Source organism: Leptosomus discolor, chromosome 27 (assembly GCF_034619465.1).
Source record: "Leptosomus discolor isolate bLepDis1 chromosome 27, bLepDis1.hap2, whole genome shotgun sequence".
In the NCBI taxonomy this organism is placed as follows: domain Eukaryota; kingdom Metazoa; phylum Chordata; class Aves; order Leptosomiformes; family Leptosomidae; genus Leptosomus; species Leptosomus discolor.
In genome coordinates, this window is record NC_141417.1 from 3,027,166 (window position 1) to 3,042,387 (window position 15,222).

At 53.1% G+C, this 15,222-nt stretch overlaps 1 protein-coding gene across 1 annotated transcript in view; it reads right to left on the bottom strand.

Annotated features, from left to right (window-relative positions):
* Positions 1-1,064: 1,064 nt before the first annotated feature.
* The window catches only part of LOC147413513 (axonemal central pair apparatus protein HYDIN-like), a 69,187-nt gene continuing 55,029 nt past the window's right edge, over positions 1,065-15,222 (bottom strand). Inside the window, exons 19-28 of the mRNA XM_086478739.1 lie at positions 13,794-14,049; positions 11,771-11,914; positions 9,869-10,012; positions 8,700-9,013; positions 6,223-6,354; positions 5,349-5,559; positions 3,378-3,476; positions 2,473-2,682; positions 1,443-1,580; positions 1,065-1,145 (exon numbers count right to left, since the gene is read on the bottom strand). Of these exons, the coding sequence (XP_086334865.1) occupies positions 1,065-1,145; positions 1,443-1,580; positions 2,473-2,682; positions 3,378-3,476; positions 5,349-5,559; positions 6,223-6,354; positions 8,700-9,013; positions 9,869-10,012; positions 11,771-11,914; positions 13,794-14,049 (1,729 nt within the window). The remainder of the gene's footprint in view (positions 1,146-1,442; positions 1,581-2,472; positions 2,683-3,377; positions 3,477-5,348; positions 5,560-6,222; positions 6,355-8,699; positions 9,014-9,868; positions 10,013-11,770; positions 11,915-13,793; positions 14,050-15,222) is intronic.

Below are 15,222 nucleotides of genomic sequence, written 5' to 3' on the forward strand. Positions count from 1 at the left end.
ACTGCACAGCATTATGCTGTGTGCATCTCTGAAGAGATTTCAGTCATTTTCCCTGTTCCACCTGCACCAGGCCTCTGCCTTTCAGCACAGGTGGAGTATCAATGGTTATCCTGAGGTTACTTTTGTTATTCAAACATTTTCTGGGTTTTGCCGTTTCCTCCAGCCCTCACCAATCCATTTGTTTCAAGTTCATTACAAGAGTTTAGTTCATCTCCACTTGACTCCTTCCTGCCCACAGGACTGAATACACTTTAGCATCTTTTCTCTATAACTGGTGGCACACTGGGATGGGATGTTGGACAACGGTTATTTGTGGATTTTGTTATGTTTGGTTACACACTTCTAGTACACCTCCTCTCTGGGCTTCCAGAAGGTCTGTCCAAGCCCCGGGCTGGGCTCACACCAGCCAGGTGGAGAGCAAATGCGAGCAGACAGCAACACGGCTCTGGGTGACAGGACACAGCTGCAGCTTTCCCCGGCTCGCCCCCTGCATGTGGGGCTGGACCCTTGGCTCCCCACTCCCCTGCTGCAGGGACAAGCTGCTGAGTGGGACAGATCCTGCCACTCGGTTCCCTGGGCCCTTGCTCCAGCGCACAACACAGTGCAGCGAGAGCGAGCCCCGCCGAGCTGCCAGCACCGATGGTGCTGTTACACCGCTGACTGCGCGGGTCCAGGCAGAGCTGTGTCTGTAGGAGCTCGCGGGAAGAGGGTGTCCGTGTGTCCTCCCTTGTAGGGGCCGGCGCGAGGAGGTGTGAAAGCCATTTGGCTTCCTCTTCCCATTGCAACAGAGGGACATAGATAGGATGGCTGCTCCAGCTCAGACATCCACGCCGGACTGAAGCTGGGGTGGCGGGATGCTGCAAACTCCTCCCCTCACTGGCCCCCTGCCCCACAAAGCTGCCGCAGAACAGCAAAGCTGGAGGAGGGAGGGAGCGGTACCGGGGCGGTTCGGATTTCTGGCAAAGGAGCTTCATGCCCGAGCAAGAAAGCGTTTAGGTCTCGCCTGGCGATTGCTGGCAGAGGGCAGGCAGCGTTGGTTACAGGCAGGAGCAAATCCCGTCCGATCACACAGCCCGGGTGAGGTGACCCTCAGCAGGGCCCGAACCTTCCGGCTCCGGTGCCAGCACCAGCAGAGCGCTCAGCAGCTGGGGCCCAGGGAGCCACCGGAGCAGTCGAGCCTCCCGCTGGCAGATGCGGTGTGACGGCAGGGCCACCCGCCAGCAGAGGCCATTAAGGGAGCCTATTAGGACTGCGCCCGCTTGGCCTGCTCTGCCCCCAGCAGCAACTGCTTACAGCCCTGCCTCTCTCCCGGCTGCTTTTGTGGGGTTTGGTTTGCTTTGGTTTTTTCCCTTTTGTTTTCTCCCTTCTTTTCCCCTACAACCCTCTCCTGGGCAGCCTGACACAGGGCCAGAGTTAATCACTTGTGCCACCTCCGTACTCACCGCGCCGGGCACGACCAGGGGCACGCCGGGCAGAGGGCTGTCTGCAGTGGCTGCGCTGGGGTTTGGCACCACGTAGGCGAATCCCACCTTCCCGCTGTTCTGCAGGGTGACCTCCGCTTCGGTGACTTTGTTAAACATCTAAAGAGAGGACAGAGGAGTGGGAGGCTGAAGACACAGCCTGATACTGGCAATCTCCTGCTTTCATTGGGGTGAGAGTGAATGAACACCACACAGGAGAGAAGCAGAGGCAGAGCAGGTTCGGGCACTTGACTCTCCCCGGTTGACGTGGGGAACCCACAGTCACAGGGGGCCTCTCAGCCCTACACAGGAACAAACACTTCTGGCAGCATGCAGAGGGGCAATGCCAACCCCATGAAGATCAGTAATAAAGAACCAAAGAGGATACAAGTTCTCTGCTCTGTAAGGTGTCATCTAACGCCCACCTGAACCAAAGGAGATGGCATCAAGACACTGCAGAAGAAAAGGCACTCGCAGACAAGTGTTTGTGGAGCTTGCAGCGACAGCAAAAGGGGAGACAGTGCAACACACATATGGGCCAAGAGCTGGAAACATCTGGGGGGTTTTCACTGAAGAGAAGTGGGGACTGTTTTGGGACACGCTCTCCAGCTACTGTGACTGGGAAGCCCAAGCTAACTTCCTCCCTGGTTCATTCTGTTGATTGATCAAAAGCATTGGAAGAAAGCATCTCCTGGGACCTCAGGCTTTAGGAGTGGATCAGCAGATGAATGTCTCTGGGCATGCCCCTCTGGAGATCATCCCTGGGATCCTGCCTGCCCCATGAGGCAGCACTACTTACCTTGAAGAGGAGCAATTCCCAGCTTTGGGGAGGCTGGTGATGGCCATTAAAAACCAGCTTGGAGGAAGGACGTACCACTCAAAGGTTCTACTTCCAAGCCATAGAGCCAAAAAAGGAGCTGGGAAGGGGAAGTGAGCCCTAGGCCTAGGTGGGCAGCAACCCGCCGGGGATGGTTTCAAGACAAGGACCTTGGCCAAGAGAAGCGCGCAGTACCTGCAGCCCGCAGTTGATCTCTGTGGTGTCTAGGAGGTAGTTGATGTCCGAGGCCTCCCCACTCAGCGCAACCTTGTAGGTCGGGCCTCCCTCCACCCTGCACAGCGCCATGACACGGGCAACGATGTTTGCGTGGCCGAAGAAGGTGAATGTGACCCGCTGGCTCTCGCCTGGCTGCAGCACGCCGTACAGCGGCAGGATGTCGAACACCTGGAGGGAGGGGAGGAGAGATCGAGATGTCAAGCATGGAAATTGATGTGGAAGAGCAGCCACAGCTTGGAGCAAATACAGACATGGCTGGAGGGGCCTCTTCCTCAACACAGGCAAAATCATCTGAACCTCATCCTGCATCCGTTCCGCTTACCAGTGGAGGGACCATGGGAAAAATCTTCTCCCAGACTCCCTAATTAATACACTACATTAAAGTAATTTGGGACGTCTCCTGGCAGCAAGAAATTCTCTCCACTGCAGAACCTGCCTTTAAAACCACCTTGTACTGCCTCTACAAAACCATGAGATTCGGAGGTGAGAGCCCCTGGGGCCGGGGGCAGGACTGCAGCCCACCTCATCTGACTCCTGATGCTTTTCACTCTCTCCCAGTTGCACGCTGCTCTCTCTCAAGATGCTACAGCAAAGCTACTGCAGAAATTTCCCGTCAACCACTTGATTAGTAGCAAGATGAACAACGCCCTCCGTAGCTGCTGCGCAGGTGACACCCTCGGTCAGCCCCACGACGTGTCCCGCGTGGCCTCTCCAACGACCAGTTGCTTCAGCGGTGCTGTGCAAGGTGCTTGGAGGGCTGTGAGGCTGCTCCGTGAGCGGTGCTGAGGGCCACCAGTGGGAGTCGGGGCTATAGAACTGCTTGCCACACTGGCAACACAGAAGCAAGACAGATTCCCACTTACCTCCTCCATTCCCAAGGGGAGGGGCTCTGCCTCCATGAACGGCATCACTTTCTTGATCTCCACCAGGCTCGGAGGCTCTGCACCACCTGATGGCAGCATCTGGAAAACAAGCACCATGGGCTGTAGCAAGCAGCTGGCTGGTCTGGGTGAGACCACTCTGCTGCAGGCTCCACCACCTCATCAAGCCAAGAGCAGCTGAGACAGGACCTAGGTGCAAATCAAGTACGGGTATGTCCATGCCATCAGTTGGGTATGGGTCCAAGTCCACCCAAGAGCAGCTGAGACAGGACCTAGGTGCAAATCAAGTACGGGTATGTCCATGCCATCAGTTGGGTATGGGTCCAAGTCCACCCAAGAGCAGCTGAGACAGGACCTAGGTGCAAATCAAGTACGGGTATGTCCATGCCATCAGTTGGGTATGGGACCAAGTCCGCCCACAGATGACACATGGGCTCCATCTGCGCTTCCTACACACAAGCTGCACGAGGAAGCTGGAGGCACCCAGCACTCAGTCCTGGCAGAGACCTCAAGGCCATTTTGCACCCTCATGCCAGCCCAGCTTTGGTCACTCCTGCCCAAGAAACACACTGAGAACCCCCCACGGGGACAGGTCAGGTTCTCCATGACAAACACAGGAACACAGCTGCAAGGGAGAAGTATCAAAACCAGGAAAATAAGGACTTGCAAAGTGCTTGGCACAACCATCCAATTTCAGATGGCGCTTAGATTTCATCTCGTGCAGCCATCCGTGCTGGAGGGCTGAGGATCTCCCCTGGGTCATTCTTCTCAAACGACACCTTCCTGAAGAAGGCAGCCGAGATGTTCTTCTGTGTTGCAGCAGCTGAGAGCTGGTGTCTAACCTCAGAGATGTCATTTTTCAAAAGGACCCTTGTTCCTGGGCTTCTGACCCCTATTTCTAAACGAGGGCTTTGTGAGGGCTCTTGAAGTTGAAGAATACCTGCTTCTTCAGAAGCGTGAAGAAGTGTTTTGTGCTGAGGCCTTAAAAATCAGCAGAATCTGCAAGAACATTTATGGGACACCCTTAGACCTAACCAGAGGCTACATCTCCCCAGCAGATAAAGCGCTGGGGAGGGCTGAGTCTTCTCATGTTTCAATGCTCTTTCCGTCGTCTCCACATTTTCCAACCCAGCAAAGCTTTGCCAAGCGCATATTCCCAAAGATCCTACCCCACATCTTTCCTAGGCCTATGGTCTCCCACCACCCCAGAGGTGTTGTGTGGATATTGCCTTGATCCAGTGACACAGGCAGAAGATGAAGCTGCAATCCAGATGTATCCCTTGAAGGAATTCTGGATCCCACTTAGCCATATCCACTTGAATTTCCCTGGTTTATTTGTGCACATATGGCAACAAGACAGGAAATCAAGATGATTTCATACTTCTATCTGAAAACATTCAGCCACACTATTCCTGATGCCTACGGGGTATCATTTCTCCTATTTCAGAAAAAACGTGCAGAGTTGTAACGTTAAAATGACTGATATTTGGATGTAAGAAGGTACAACCCCTCTCCTTGAACTTAGTGCCAACACTTGCACTTTCAGAACCTCCTGTGCTTTCTCACATCCTTTTTTATTGCCCCAGGAGCAGCCTCTGCCCCACATGGTGCAGAACAAGGTGCCAGTACTTGGCACAGCTCGATACTGGAAGGAAACTGGAAGCCTTCGCATTCAACACAGATAAAAGCCTCATTTTACATTGTAAAAAAATAAAACGAGCCAAAAAAATTCCAAACTCAACATAGGTCAGTAGGAGCCGAGTGGGCTTCTCCAAGCAAAACTACCCCATTTCTCCCTCTCCAGCAGCCCCGTCTCCAGCTGCTGGCCCTGCTGCCCAGCCCGCTCTCAGGGCACGCGACAGCAGGGCAGCAGAAAGGGAGGTTGGCACGAGCTCGACTTTTCGTTGGAAGCTGGGGAGGCAACGCAAGCGGCAGGGGTACAGCAAAACGTACCTTCGCTTCTGGGGAGTCGTCTGCATCTGCTGGCTCTTGGGCAGGATCCCCCCTTGCTCCCAGGGCTTGGTCTGGCTCCTCCACACCTCCACCACTGGAGCTGCTCTCTGCAGATGCTGAGTGCTCTGACCAGGCTCCCCCCTCCTTCGGTGGTTGGGGTTTACGTGTTGGAGGACTGAACCTGGAAAATAATGTAACTTTGATCACGGACCTGCAGTGGGAGGGAGGGGAGCCTGCACAGGCCCCTCAGCAGGATGGGGCTCCTGGGCGGGCACTGGTGGTGTGAGCTCAGCAATGGGTCTGACCCAGCAGAAACCAGCATGGAGCAGGTCAACGCTTGGGGCTGCCCAGGGATGACGCTGGTATAGCGGCGGTGCAGGCAGCGGGTTGCAAGGAGAAATGGAAGAGGACAGCGGTGAACACCTTGTGGGGAGGTAAAAAGCGCAGCAGGACAGCAAGAGACACACAAACCATGCAAAAAGCTGAGACGGAGACCCAAAGGGGCAGATCCGGACAGCGATGAGCTAGTGCAGAGCCACCAGTGCCCTCCTGAAAGCACCCACGGCCGTGGAATGGGCCTCCCCCGCCCAGCAGGCTGAAGCGACAGATTCTGCAGCTCTCCTCTGCATTTATCCTGAATATTGCCCCTGACAAGGACCCGCAGCTTCAGGTCGGTACCAGCAAGCGGTGATCCCCGTGGCTTTCTCCAAGCACCGTCCGGCAGGAGCAGGGATGGAGCCCGCAGCCCACTGTGCCCCGACCCCGACAGAGCCCAGCACCACCCAGGGGCGCCCACAGAGCCCCGCACGGGACACCCTCGCACACACAAGGCAACGTGGAAAGACACATCGAGCAGCTGCAGGCAGAGACTCACAGTTCAACAGCCCGTTGACCCCTGATGAGCACCAAAGCAGCAGCGATCAGCACTTTGGGGAAGGAAGCTCTGGTCATTTTTAACCCATACATGATGACAAGATTCAGCTCCCTGCTGGGCTGCAGGTATTCCCTGGTTGCAGAACAGCACCTCTAACTGCACCTCGCGCTAAAAGGGCAGCAGCTCTGCTGAAATAAGGTTATAGCCCATGTGGCACTTGCCGATGGTGTGATTCCCTCCCCAGCAGTTTCTAAAGACAAACCATTTGGGGACCAACGTGGCAAATGATTCAAGCAAAGCAGTCCAAACTCAGCTCTGTTCCTTCCTAAAACAAGCTGTTCATAGTCTGACCAGCATCTGTCAGTAAAAAGTAAATGGTTTCACATTTTCAAACATTCCCAGGTGACTCAGGTTACATTCCCTGGTGTAAATCACAGCAGGCACTCACAGTAACTCTGTTTGTATTCCTAATGCACATGGATGGACACACTCCAACCGTGCCTGCCTGGCACCGTGCCTATTTGCAAGTGTTCCCCCCACAGTCAAACAAGGCAGAGGTTTTACAGCAACCTGGCTGCTTCATTCCCAGCTGGGAAGTCGGTGCCTTCAATGATGTGCTCCCAAATCAATATTTCTCTTTAGCTTTGGAGCTAATTATTTAAGGCTGGTTTTCATATCTGGATTAGAGGCCCTGCTCTTCCTAACCTGAGAGGTCCCACCTGACTTGTCCTTCCTGCAGCTGCACACAAGAACAAGGCTTGGCCCCGGTGAGGGACCGGGAGTACATTACTGCTTAATTAACAGGCAGAGCAGAAGAGGGAGCTCTCGTAACATGCACAGCGCTAACGAGCCAGCAAAGGGGCTATGCCAAACCCTCTGGAGCAGAGGCTCCTTTCCTGCCAGATGCTCAGAACCCTCAGCTGCTACTCTCTGCAGCAGAGTCAGGTGACTCAGCCTCCGCTGGAAGAACGAGCACCTGCAGGCTCAGGACCAGCAAAGCCAATTTAGGTGGAGCTGGGTAATTAAAAACTGAAAACTGATTCGGCATTCACGGTTCCAAAAACCTGAATTGGTTCCAAACAAAGACATAAGAGGAAAGTAAACAGGCAACTGGCAAACAAGTGGAATTTTCCCCAGAGGAAATGAATTCCACACAGGCTTCGCTGTAATGTCCTTGTTTCTCTGTTATTACAAAATATATGCATTGTTACATTTTCCCTTTAGTTTGGAATTAAACCCTCATCTAATTTACCAGGAGATGACAGCAGCCTCCAAACAGAGCTTACAGCCCTGCTCCTCCTTCCCTGCCCATCTCCCTCCACCTGCTTTTGCAGACCTTCCTCTGCATTTCAGGGTCTGTTCTTGGAGGTGCCATGCATCAAGGGCCACACTAAAGCCTGCTTGTTACTTGGTAAGACCCAGCTGTGCGTGGGCTACCCCAGGTCTTCTCCCCCAAGCCCTCCTCGTAGCCACAGCTAATCTCCAGCTCCCAATAGGTCGTCTCCTCTGAGCCAAATCCCAATTCCCTAAACAAAACTCTTTATTGATGATCTCTATTATTTGTAATAGCAGCACCTCAATGCACAGTAGTTAACTTTGCTGGGTTTCCTGAGGCATTATGGAAAAACCATTTGCTACTGTAATTAAAACTGCCCAGACTAGACTTTCGTACTATGCAGAGAGGCCACAGTGGGAGGAACTGCTAGAAACGTGTTTATAGATGTGCCCCAGCACGACTGCAAGATTGCTCTTGGGCTTGGAAACCACAGAGCAGCTCTGGATGGCCCTGGGGATTCCCAGGGATGTTCAGAGACAAGTGCTCCCACCAACATCTACAGCTGTACCTACAGCCGCAGCAGAACCTGCCCTTTCGCCGTCAAACACTAAGTAGCAGCTTTGTGAACGTGGCGTGCAGTTCGACAGACAAAAACTCACTTCACCGAGGTGGTGTTTGCCTCAGGCCACAAAGGTCTGAGAAAGCAGCTTTCCACACCAGCTTTCCTTCCCAGGGAACCAGCACAGAGGCTACAGCAAAGCAGCAGCACGAGACTGGGACAGCAGCACATCATTCTGGTGGCAGTGCCTGTGTAGGCTCTTAGCATGAGGTGACAACACACAGGGTTGGTAGGGAAGGACACGAGGTCATGTTCTATATCTACGTGTCCAAGTGCCTAAGCACGGCTTTGTAGCTCCAGAGACTGAGCAGGACTCTGGCTTACGGGCTACGTGAGAAGTGTTGGCAGTGTTTCACAGTCCCAGCTTGGCTGGAGAACGTTGTCTCCTTCTGAGAGTCACACCCGTGGAGATCACCTCTCCCCCGAGCACCTAGCCTGACCACAGCCCGTAGGCGTTATTTCCTCAAGGGAGAGCTGAAGGTGATTTGTCACACCCCAGGCAAACAGCCTTGGGCTTTGCAAGTTACAAACACGAGATCGGGAAGGAGAAGAGCTTCAAGGAGAGGGCAAAGGTGCACGTACCTCATCTGGCTCACGTGGCCGTCTGTCAGGAACAACCAGCGGTACCGGACGAGAAGCGGGCTGCAGTTGGTCATCTCGACGTAACGCACGGCTTCAGTGTCATTCAAGATGCAGCCAAAGTCCAGGGCTGTGGTGTGGATACGGAGATTCGGGAAGCAGACTTCTCCCCGAACGGTGACCAGCTCCTCATGAGGATGCTCAAGGAACTTGATCTTCAGAATCTTCTCTACTACCCGGCTACTCAAATCTTCTTCATAAGCAGGGTTAAACCTGATAGAGAGATGAAGTTCCTCCCCTATCTCCAGCTTGATGGGCTGCAAGGAGATGAAGAGTATTAATCACCAGGGTGATGAAGTCTCAGGGTCTGATAACACAAAACATGCCAATGTTCAAAGGGTGACCCCCAGCTCAGGCTTCTCAGTTCATCCCTCATTTTCTTCCCAGAGTGCGCCTGACTGCAAGCACCACGAGACTCTGGTCTGAGACTCTCTCAGGCTCACGTCACTGTGCTCTGCACCAATACAAGAGGGAAATAAATATTGTTCTCCTGAATTCTGGACCCACAGAAGCTACACACTAAATACACAACCAGATCAGCGCTCTGGCACGCCAGAGCCTTTTGCCCTGCCTCTACAGGAACTCCTTCACCTCACAGCACAAGTGACACAGCGTCGCTGCCTCGCCCTTGCAGAGGCTACTCACTGGCACGGCACAGACGTGGCGGCCATGCCTACAACAACACGTGTTTAGCAGAGTCCATGTCCAACAGCTTCTACCGACAACGGGGCAGGCGCCAGGCAGCAGCTGGAGAAGCGTCCTCAGCCTCCCGGAAAGCAGGGCTGCCCTTGGAGAGCAAGCTGCTCTGGAGGTTATCTGAGACGGCTGCTGCAGAGCTGGGATGGTTTCCAGCAGACACCTTTACTACGTGGCTTGCCCAGACCTCGCTGTCTCTTCCCTTCTCCTCGTGTCTCAGAGCCAGGACGTCTCTTCCCAAGTCAGGTATATTCTGTTTCCTTCACTGGCTCATTTCAAACCTGATTTAGTTCAGGCCAGTCTACTGCTGACTCTACAGAATAAATCTGTCTGCTAGAGGACCTCCCCACACAAACGCACCACCACCTTCCTCCCTCTGCAACCCGCCCCCAGCAGGAAGGTCTGTGGCTGCTCACCTGAACGTCTGCAGGGAGGGGCTGCTGGTCCACATCGCAGATTAAGAAGGGTTGCCCTAAGGCCAGGACAATGCTGAGTGGCAGGGAGCAGACGTTTTTTAAAGAGAGAGGCTTGTACTGAAGAGTCAGGACATCACTGGGTTGCTACAGAAACCGAAGACAAGGAAAAAATAACCTGAAGTGCCCATGGATCTCCTTCCCCTTCTGATGCATTTCAAATTTTTCAACCCCCAAAGTGCATACATCTCTATTTACTATTTTTATTAGTTTCTACCCTTCAAGAAAGTTCTTCTCTAAGTATATCGGATGTTTCTCATGTTCAGAAACCACAGCATCCCCCAGGGGACAGGGAAACAGTCTTGGGTACGGATGAGGGAACAGGACCCTGAGAGGCGGCAGCTGCCTGAACAAGAGCAAAACCAGAAAGTGAACCCAGACCGACCCTTTGTCTCCAGTTTCGTATGCTCTCTTGGGCAGAAAGGCACAAGATGATCTTCACTCACAGACAGTCATTTCTTACAACCTTATCGGTTCCAGTAGCCTCATAAAAGCAGTGATGCCAGTCAGAGGAGAAAAGCAAGCAGGATTTGGCCCGTAGCAGAGAGCCTGCAGTAGCCCAAGGTTGGCTTTGAACACTTCAAGGCACATACAGCCAGCTAGAAACCTCAACAGTCCGCTTGCAACGTGTCTCCTGCTGTCCCTGCTACGGCGACAAGGTGTCTGTAGCCTCAAAGCTACCTCAGCCTAAGCTATTTCTTCCTGTTTATGCATTGCTCTGGGCTTCCTGCATGGTTTATATAAACTAAACTGTGTTTGGGAAACCAGTTCTGGATGTCCTGATATCAAACAGCTGCAGTGTCATAGCCCTTGAAAAATCGGAGCGCGTGGCATCAAGCAGACCACAGGCAGACATCAGGGGGGGCTGAAAAGCTTCTAACTAAAATCTGAACTGCCTGCTCACAGGAATTTGTGCTTTTCTGGAAGCCTGGGAACCAGAGGACAGACCTGAAAACACAGAAACTAAATAGTGAAATATCTTCTCTTTTTTGACACCTCATGGGAGAGGAAAAGATGATGCAGGAGTCAGGATCAGAAGAACAAAGGGCATCTGCTTTGCATTGGTGTCATCATCACTGCAGCTGAAGGACATCTGCAGGTCCTTTGAAGAAAGTAAGGCTTGGGGAAACACAGAGCTAGCATCCATACCAACAGCAGAGAAGGCAAAGAGGGACAAGAGAGGACAGTTTTTCCTCATCAGACTGAGGCGTTGACAGGAATCTCAGTCTGTCTCAGCTTCTCTACAGGATCGGTGTTAAGACATCACCGTGCCTCCGAGGAGCGTCAAAAACCTCCCTTTTATACCGAGGACAGAAACTGGTGGCTCTCTAGAAGTGGCCATGATCCCCCCCATGATCCCTGAGCAGCTGTCATCTCAGTTTTACTTTGGTGAAGTTAAAAAACCCAGTCCCATCTCTGAAAACAACCTCACTTACTTTACAAAGCACCTCAGAAAGGGCAGGAGGGGGTTGAGCATCGCTCAGCTGCAGCGATCTGCTCTCCCACCTGCAGCCCCAGCATTCGAGGTAGCTGTGCAAAGCCCACGCTGTTCTCCTGGGTCCCCACACACCATCTCACCCCGTGCCCTTGGCTCAGCAGCTCAATTCTGTTTCCACATCAAGAAGGGCAGAATAGAGCTACTGAGACTGTCCCTGACCCCAGAGGAGCAAAAGGATGATCTCGGGGTTAAGGGCAAAAGCTTCGTCCCGCTCAGACCAACAGCCAAAGCCCCGCGGACTTGGAGAAGCTGCTTAACTCCCTCCTTTGAACACCAGCACACACGCCCCACCGGCTTCCAGTCCTCAGCCACGCTACTGAATGCCAGGATGCAACCCAGAGACTTACCTTCTCCACCCGGAAAGTGATTTCTCTGGAGGACAGTTGCAGAACGGGAGCAACAAACTCACACGTGACATCCACTTGCATTATCTGTGCCTTCCCTGCCTCGCTCCCCACGACGGCGTGACACAGCAGCCGCTCCTTCACCACCTGCATGCAAGAGTCACACGTCACCCAGAGGGTCCAGAAAACACCCTGCATTTGCTGGCCACCCAACCACGGGCCATGTTACTGCCACACAGTTACAGTCCCTGGTCTCCTCAATCGCCCCCTTTTCTCTTCGTGCCGCGTCCTGTTTATTCTGACCTCAAAGGCCCGCAATGCTACACCCCAACAGCCACAAACGGCACTCGCGAGTCACGTGCTGCCTACAGCTGTAATAACCCCTGCCCCAAAGGATTATTGGTTTGGTTTGTCCTGTTGCCAAGCATAAGGCTTACAGAAAGCTGTAGGAACTAATTAGAAAAAAGTATGGAACTATATTAAGAGAAAGAAGTGATAGAAGGGCCAACGGCAGCAAACGCTCCTTGGAAGCCAAGTGGAAAGCTTCCTTGGGAAAAAAAAATAAATCAAATAGCCAGCCAGCCTTCAGGTAAAGGGATCGCTCATTCCTAGGATGAGCTGTGCCCTCCTAGAGCTGGTTTTAAAAGAAATCTCCCCAGGAAAGACATGTCTTGCCCTTCAGGTGAAAACCCTCTGCTTAAGTGGGATGCTTCAAGACTTTTTCCTGATTTCGCATGGTTTCACTGCCTCAAAATTCCTCCCTTCATTTCTCACTCTTCCTTCTGGTACAACACCACAACCCAACTCCTCCTCAGAGCCTACAGACTTGAAAATCATCTGTGTTGCACGTGCAATGCAGGGGGCTGGGCTTCTGGCCAACCTGAAGAGTATTAAGTTCTCAAGACCTCAGGAAGGTGGAAAGCCTGCTCCCATGGTCTTGGCTTTGACTGCAGGAGCCAGGTAGCCACAGCTGAGCTCACAGATCCCCTTTTGGCCTTCCAGGCAAGACACCCTCACCAGTGCCCTCATCACTAGTTTCTTTCTGGAACCTTTTTCCCCTCTTCAGCAAAACCTCTGGGCTCAGAACTGCACAGGGACAGCCCCATTGCAGGCACCCAGGGGAGTAATCAAGTCTGCCTCAAGCTACTGCTGAGGGAACCCTTTAAGACACCTTTCAAAACACCAGTATCAGCAGGAGCTTAATGCAGATTTATTCCGCATTTCCTTAAAACATCTGTGCCCAGCGGTCCTGAAGCCAGGGAATGCACACCAGGGTCAGCTGGCAGCTTCTGCACAGAGCTGGGTTTCCCCTGGGAAGAAGGGCACCCAGGGACCCTGCTGAAATGTTCCCCCCTGAGCTGCCACCCGAGGGTGCTGCAAGACCCGACTGCCCTTGGGACGCTGGGGCAGGCTCTTACGGAAACATTGACAAAAGTCAAACTGTCAGTTATAATGATCCCTGGGAACAGTTTCCCACATGGACGAACGTCACTCCGATCATGAGAGCTGACACCCTGTGTTCGTTTTTCTCCTCCAGGACTCAGCGCTAGACAAGCCCTCTGCCCATGTTTGTCTACAGAGGAAAAATGATGCTGCTCCCAGACACTCCCTCCCTTTGCAGGTGCTTTTACTCACTGCTCCCCCAGACACATTACTTGGCAGTTTTTAATTTACTTTCTGCCTGTATTCATCATCTCAGTGAACTTATTTTCTCTGCCCTCCCTTCCTGCCTCAGCACACGACACCTTGTAACCCCCCATTTGCCCCTGAAGCAGCAACGCTTCCTTCAGCCTATATTTTGGTATCAGCAAATTGGGTTTATGGTAGCTATGGCAAGACGAAAAAGCCTTAGCAACTGACGGTGGCCAGCAAGGAAAGCCACTGGGGCTCCACGGTAACTTGTGGCCTTAAAACAGTTTCTTGAAAGCACCTGCTCATTTTCGCAGGCAAATGTCTAGGGGCTGCAGAAGAAGTCCCAGGGGAGGTGATCTGACGGGGAAGGGACAGCCCTCGTGCGGGACCTCACCTGGGGAGTGCTGGAGGAGCCTTCCAGCATCATCTCCACACTCTTGCCCGGCCTCAGCTCTGCCCTCAGCGGTCGAAGCTTAAACACAGGGCAGGCAGGCTGGGGCCTCTGGGAGGAGCTGCTGCCCTTGGCCTTACTGCTGGCAGGGGGGCGATCACGCCGGTGAAACGGGGCAAAACCTTCCGTTGTCCAGTAGAGCAGGTAGGTCTGTCGCCCTTTGTTCGTTACCTTGAAGCGGTAACGGCAGGGATCCAGGCTAGGAGAGAAGCAGAGATGGAAAACGTCATGGGAGCTGCTGTCTCCCAGCGGTCGCCCCGCTGCAGCACCCCGACGACGTTCTCTGACGGCACACTCAGCAATAAAACCACCTCCGAAAAGACTGACCCAGATCAAAGCTTCAGCAAACGTCAGACCTTGGCTGCCCCTAAGTTTATCACCATCCAGCAGCTGGTGTCTCTGCATACAGCAAGAAAAAGCTTCCTCAAGATCACCACCTCAGTTGCTGTGGACAGAGCATCAGCAGCCTTTGCTGCTCAATTATCAGAGCATTTCTCCAAGGTGCTTCCTGCAGGTCTCACTGCATCGGACGCTCAGCTGCCCTTGTCCTGGCTGCAAGGGGATGGAGCAACAGCTTCACTGCCATCTCACCTTCCCCTGGGGAGCTGCTGCCTCAGGTGGCTTCCTCTGAAGACGCTATTGGGAAGCTGCAGGGTGTATGGACTCATCTGGTGATCTGGGCACCACTGGCCTCGCTGGTGAGGCCCCTGCCCTGGCACCCATGTTAGCCCCCTCATCCCCCCACCCCTTAGGGAGCACTCAGTTCTCATCGCCCCCAACACAGCACCCTTTGCCTGAACGGTGCAGCTGGTTTTGTGTTTTAGGAAGACAAACGCACTGTGAGAACACGCGATCAACAGAAGCTTCCCCAACACGAACACAGCAGCAGGACCGGATCTAGCTGCTGAGGGGGAACGGAGTGACAACAAGGGATGAATAACTGGAGCCGATATAAGCCAAAATGGATATTCAGTGGAAATTGATTCCTTCAGGTAGAGAAACACTAACTGCAGGCTAGTCTGGAGCAATTCTTTTACCCTCTATAGATCTGAGCATGGCCAGGAAATGTTCCTGGAACAGTGACTGGTTTTTTTTGAAAGGTACGGAATATGCGGCTGACAAAACGCATGTCTGCCACAAGCAGCTAAATACAAACACAGAAGTGACAGCACAGAACAAACTTGTCCTTGAAACAGACTGGTGGAAATGATGTGCACCAGCTCAGTATGAAATGGTTTATGTTGCGGACAGCAACAGCTAAAAGCTTGGAGAAGCTTTGGGTAGATGCAGAATTTGTGGCTCTGGGAAAGGCCAACTCGTCCGAGGTGTTACCTGGGTCCCATCTCAGCTCACCCAGTGGCAGCTCCACAGC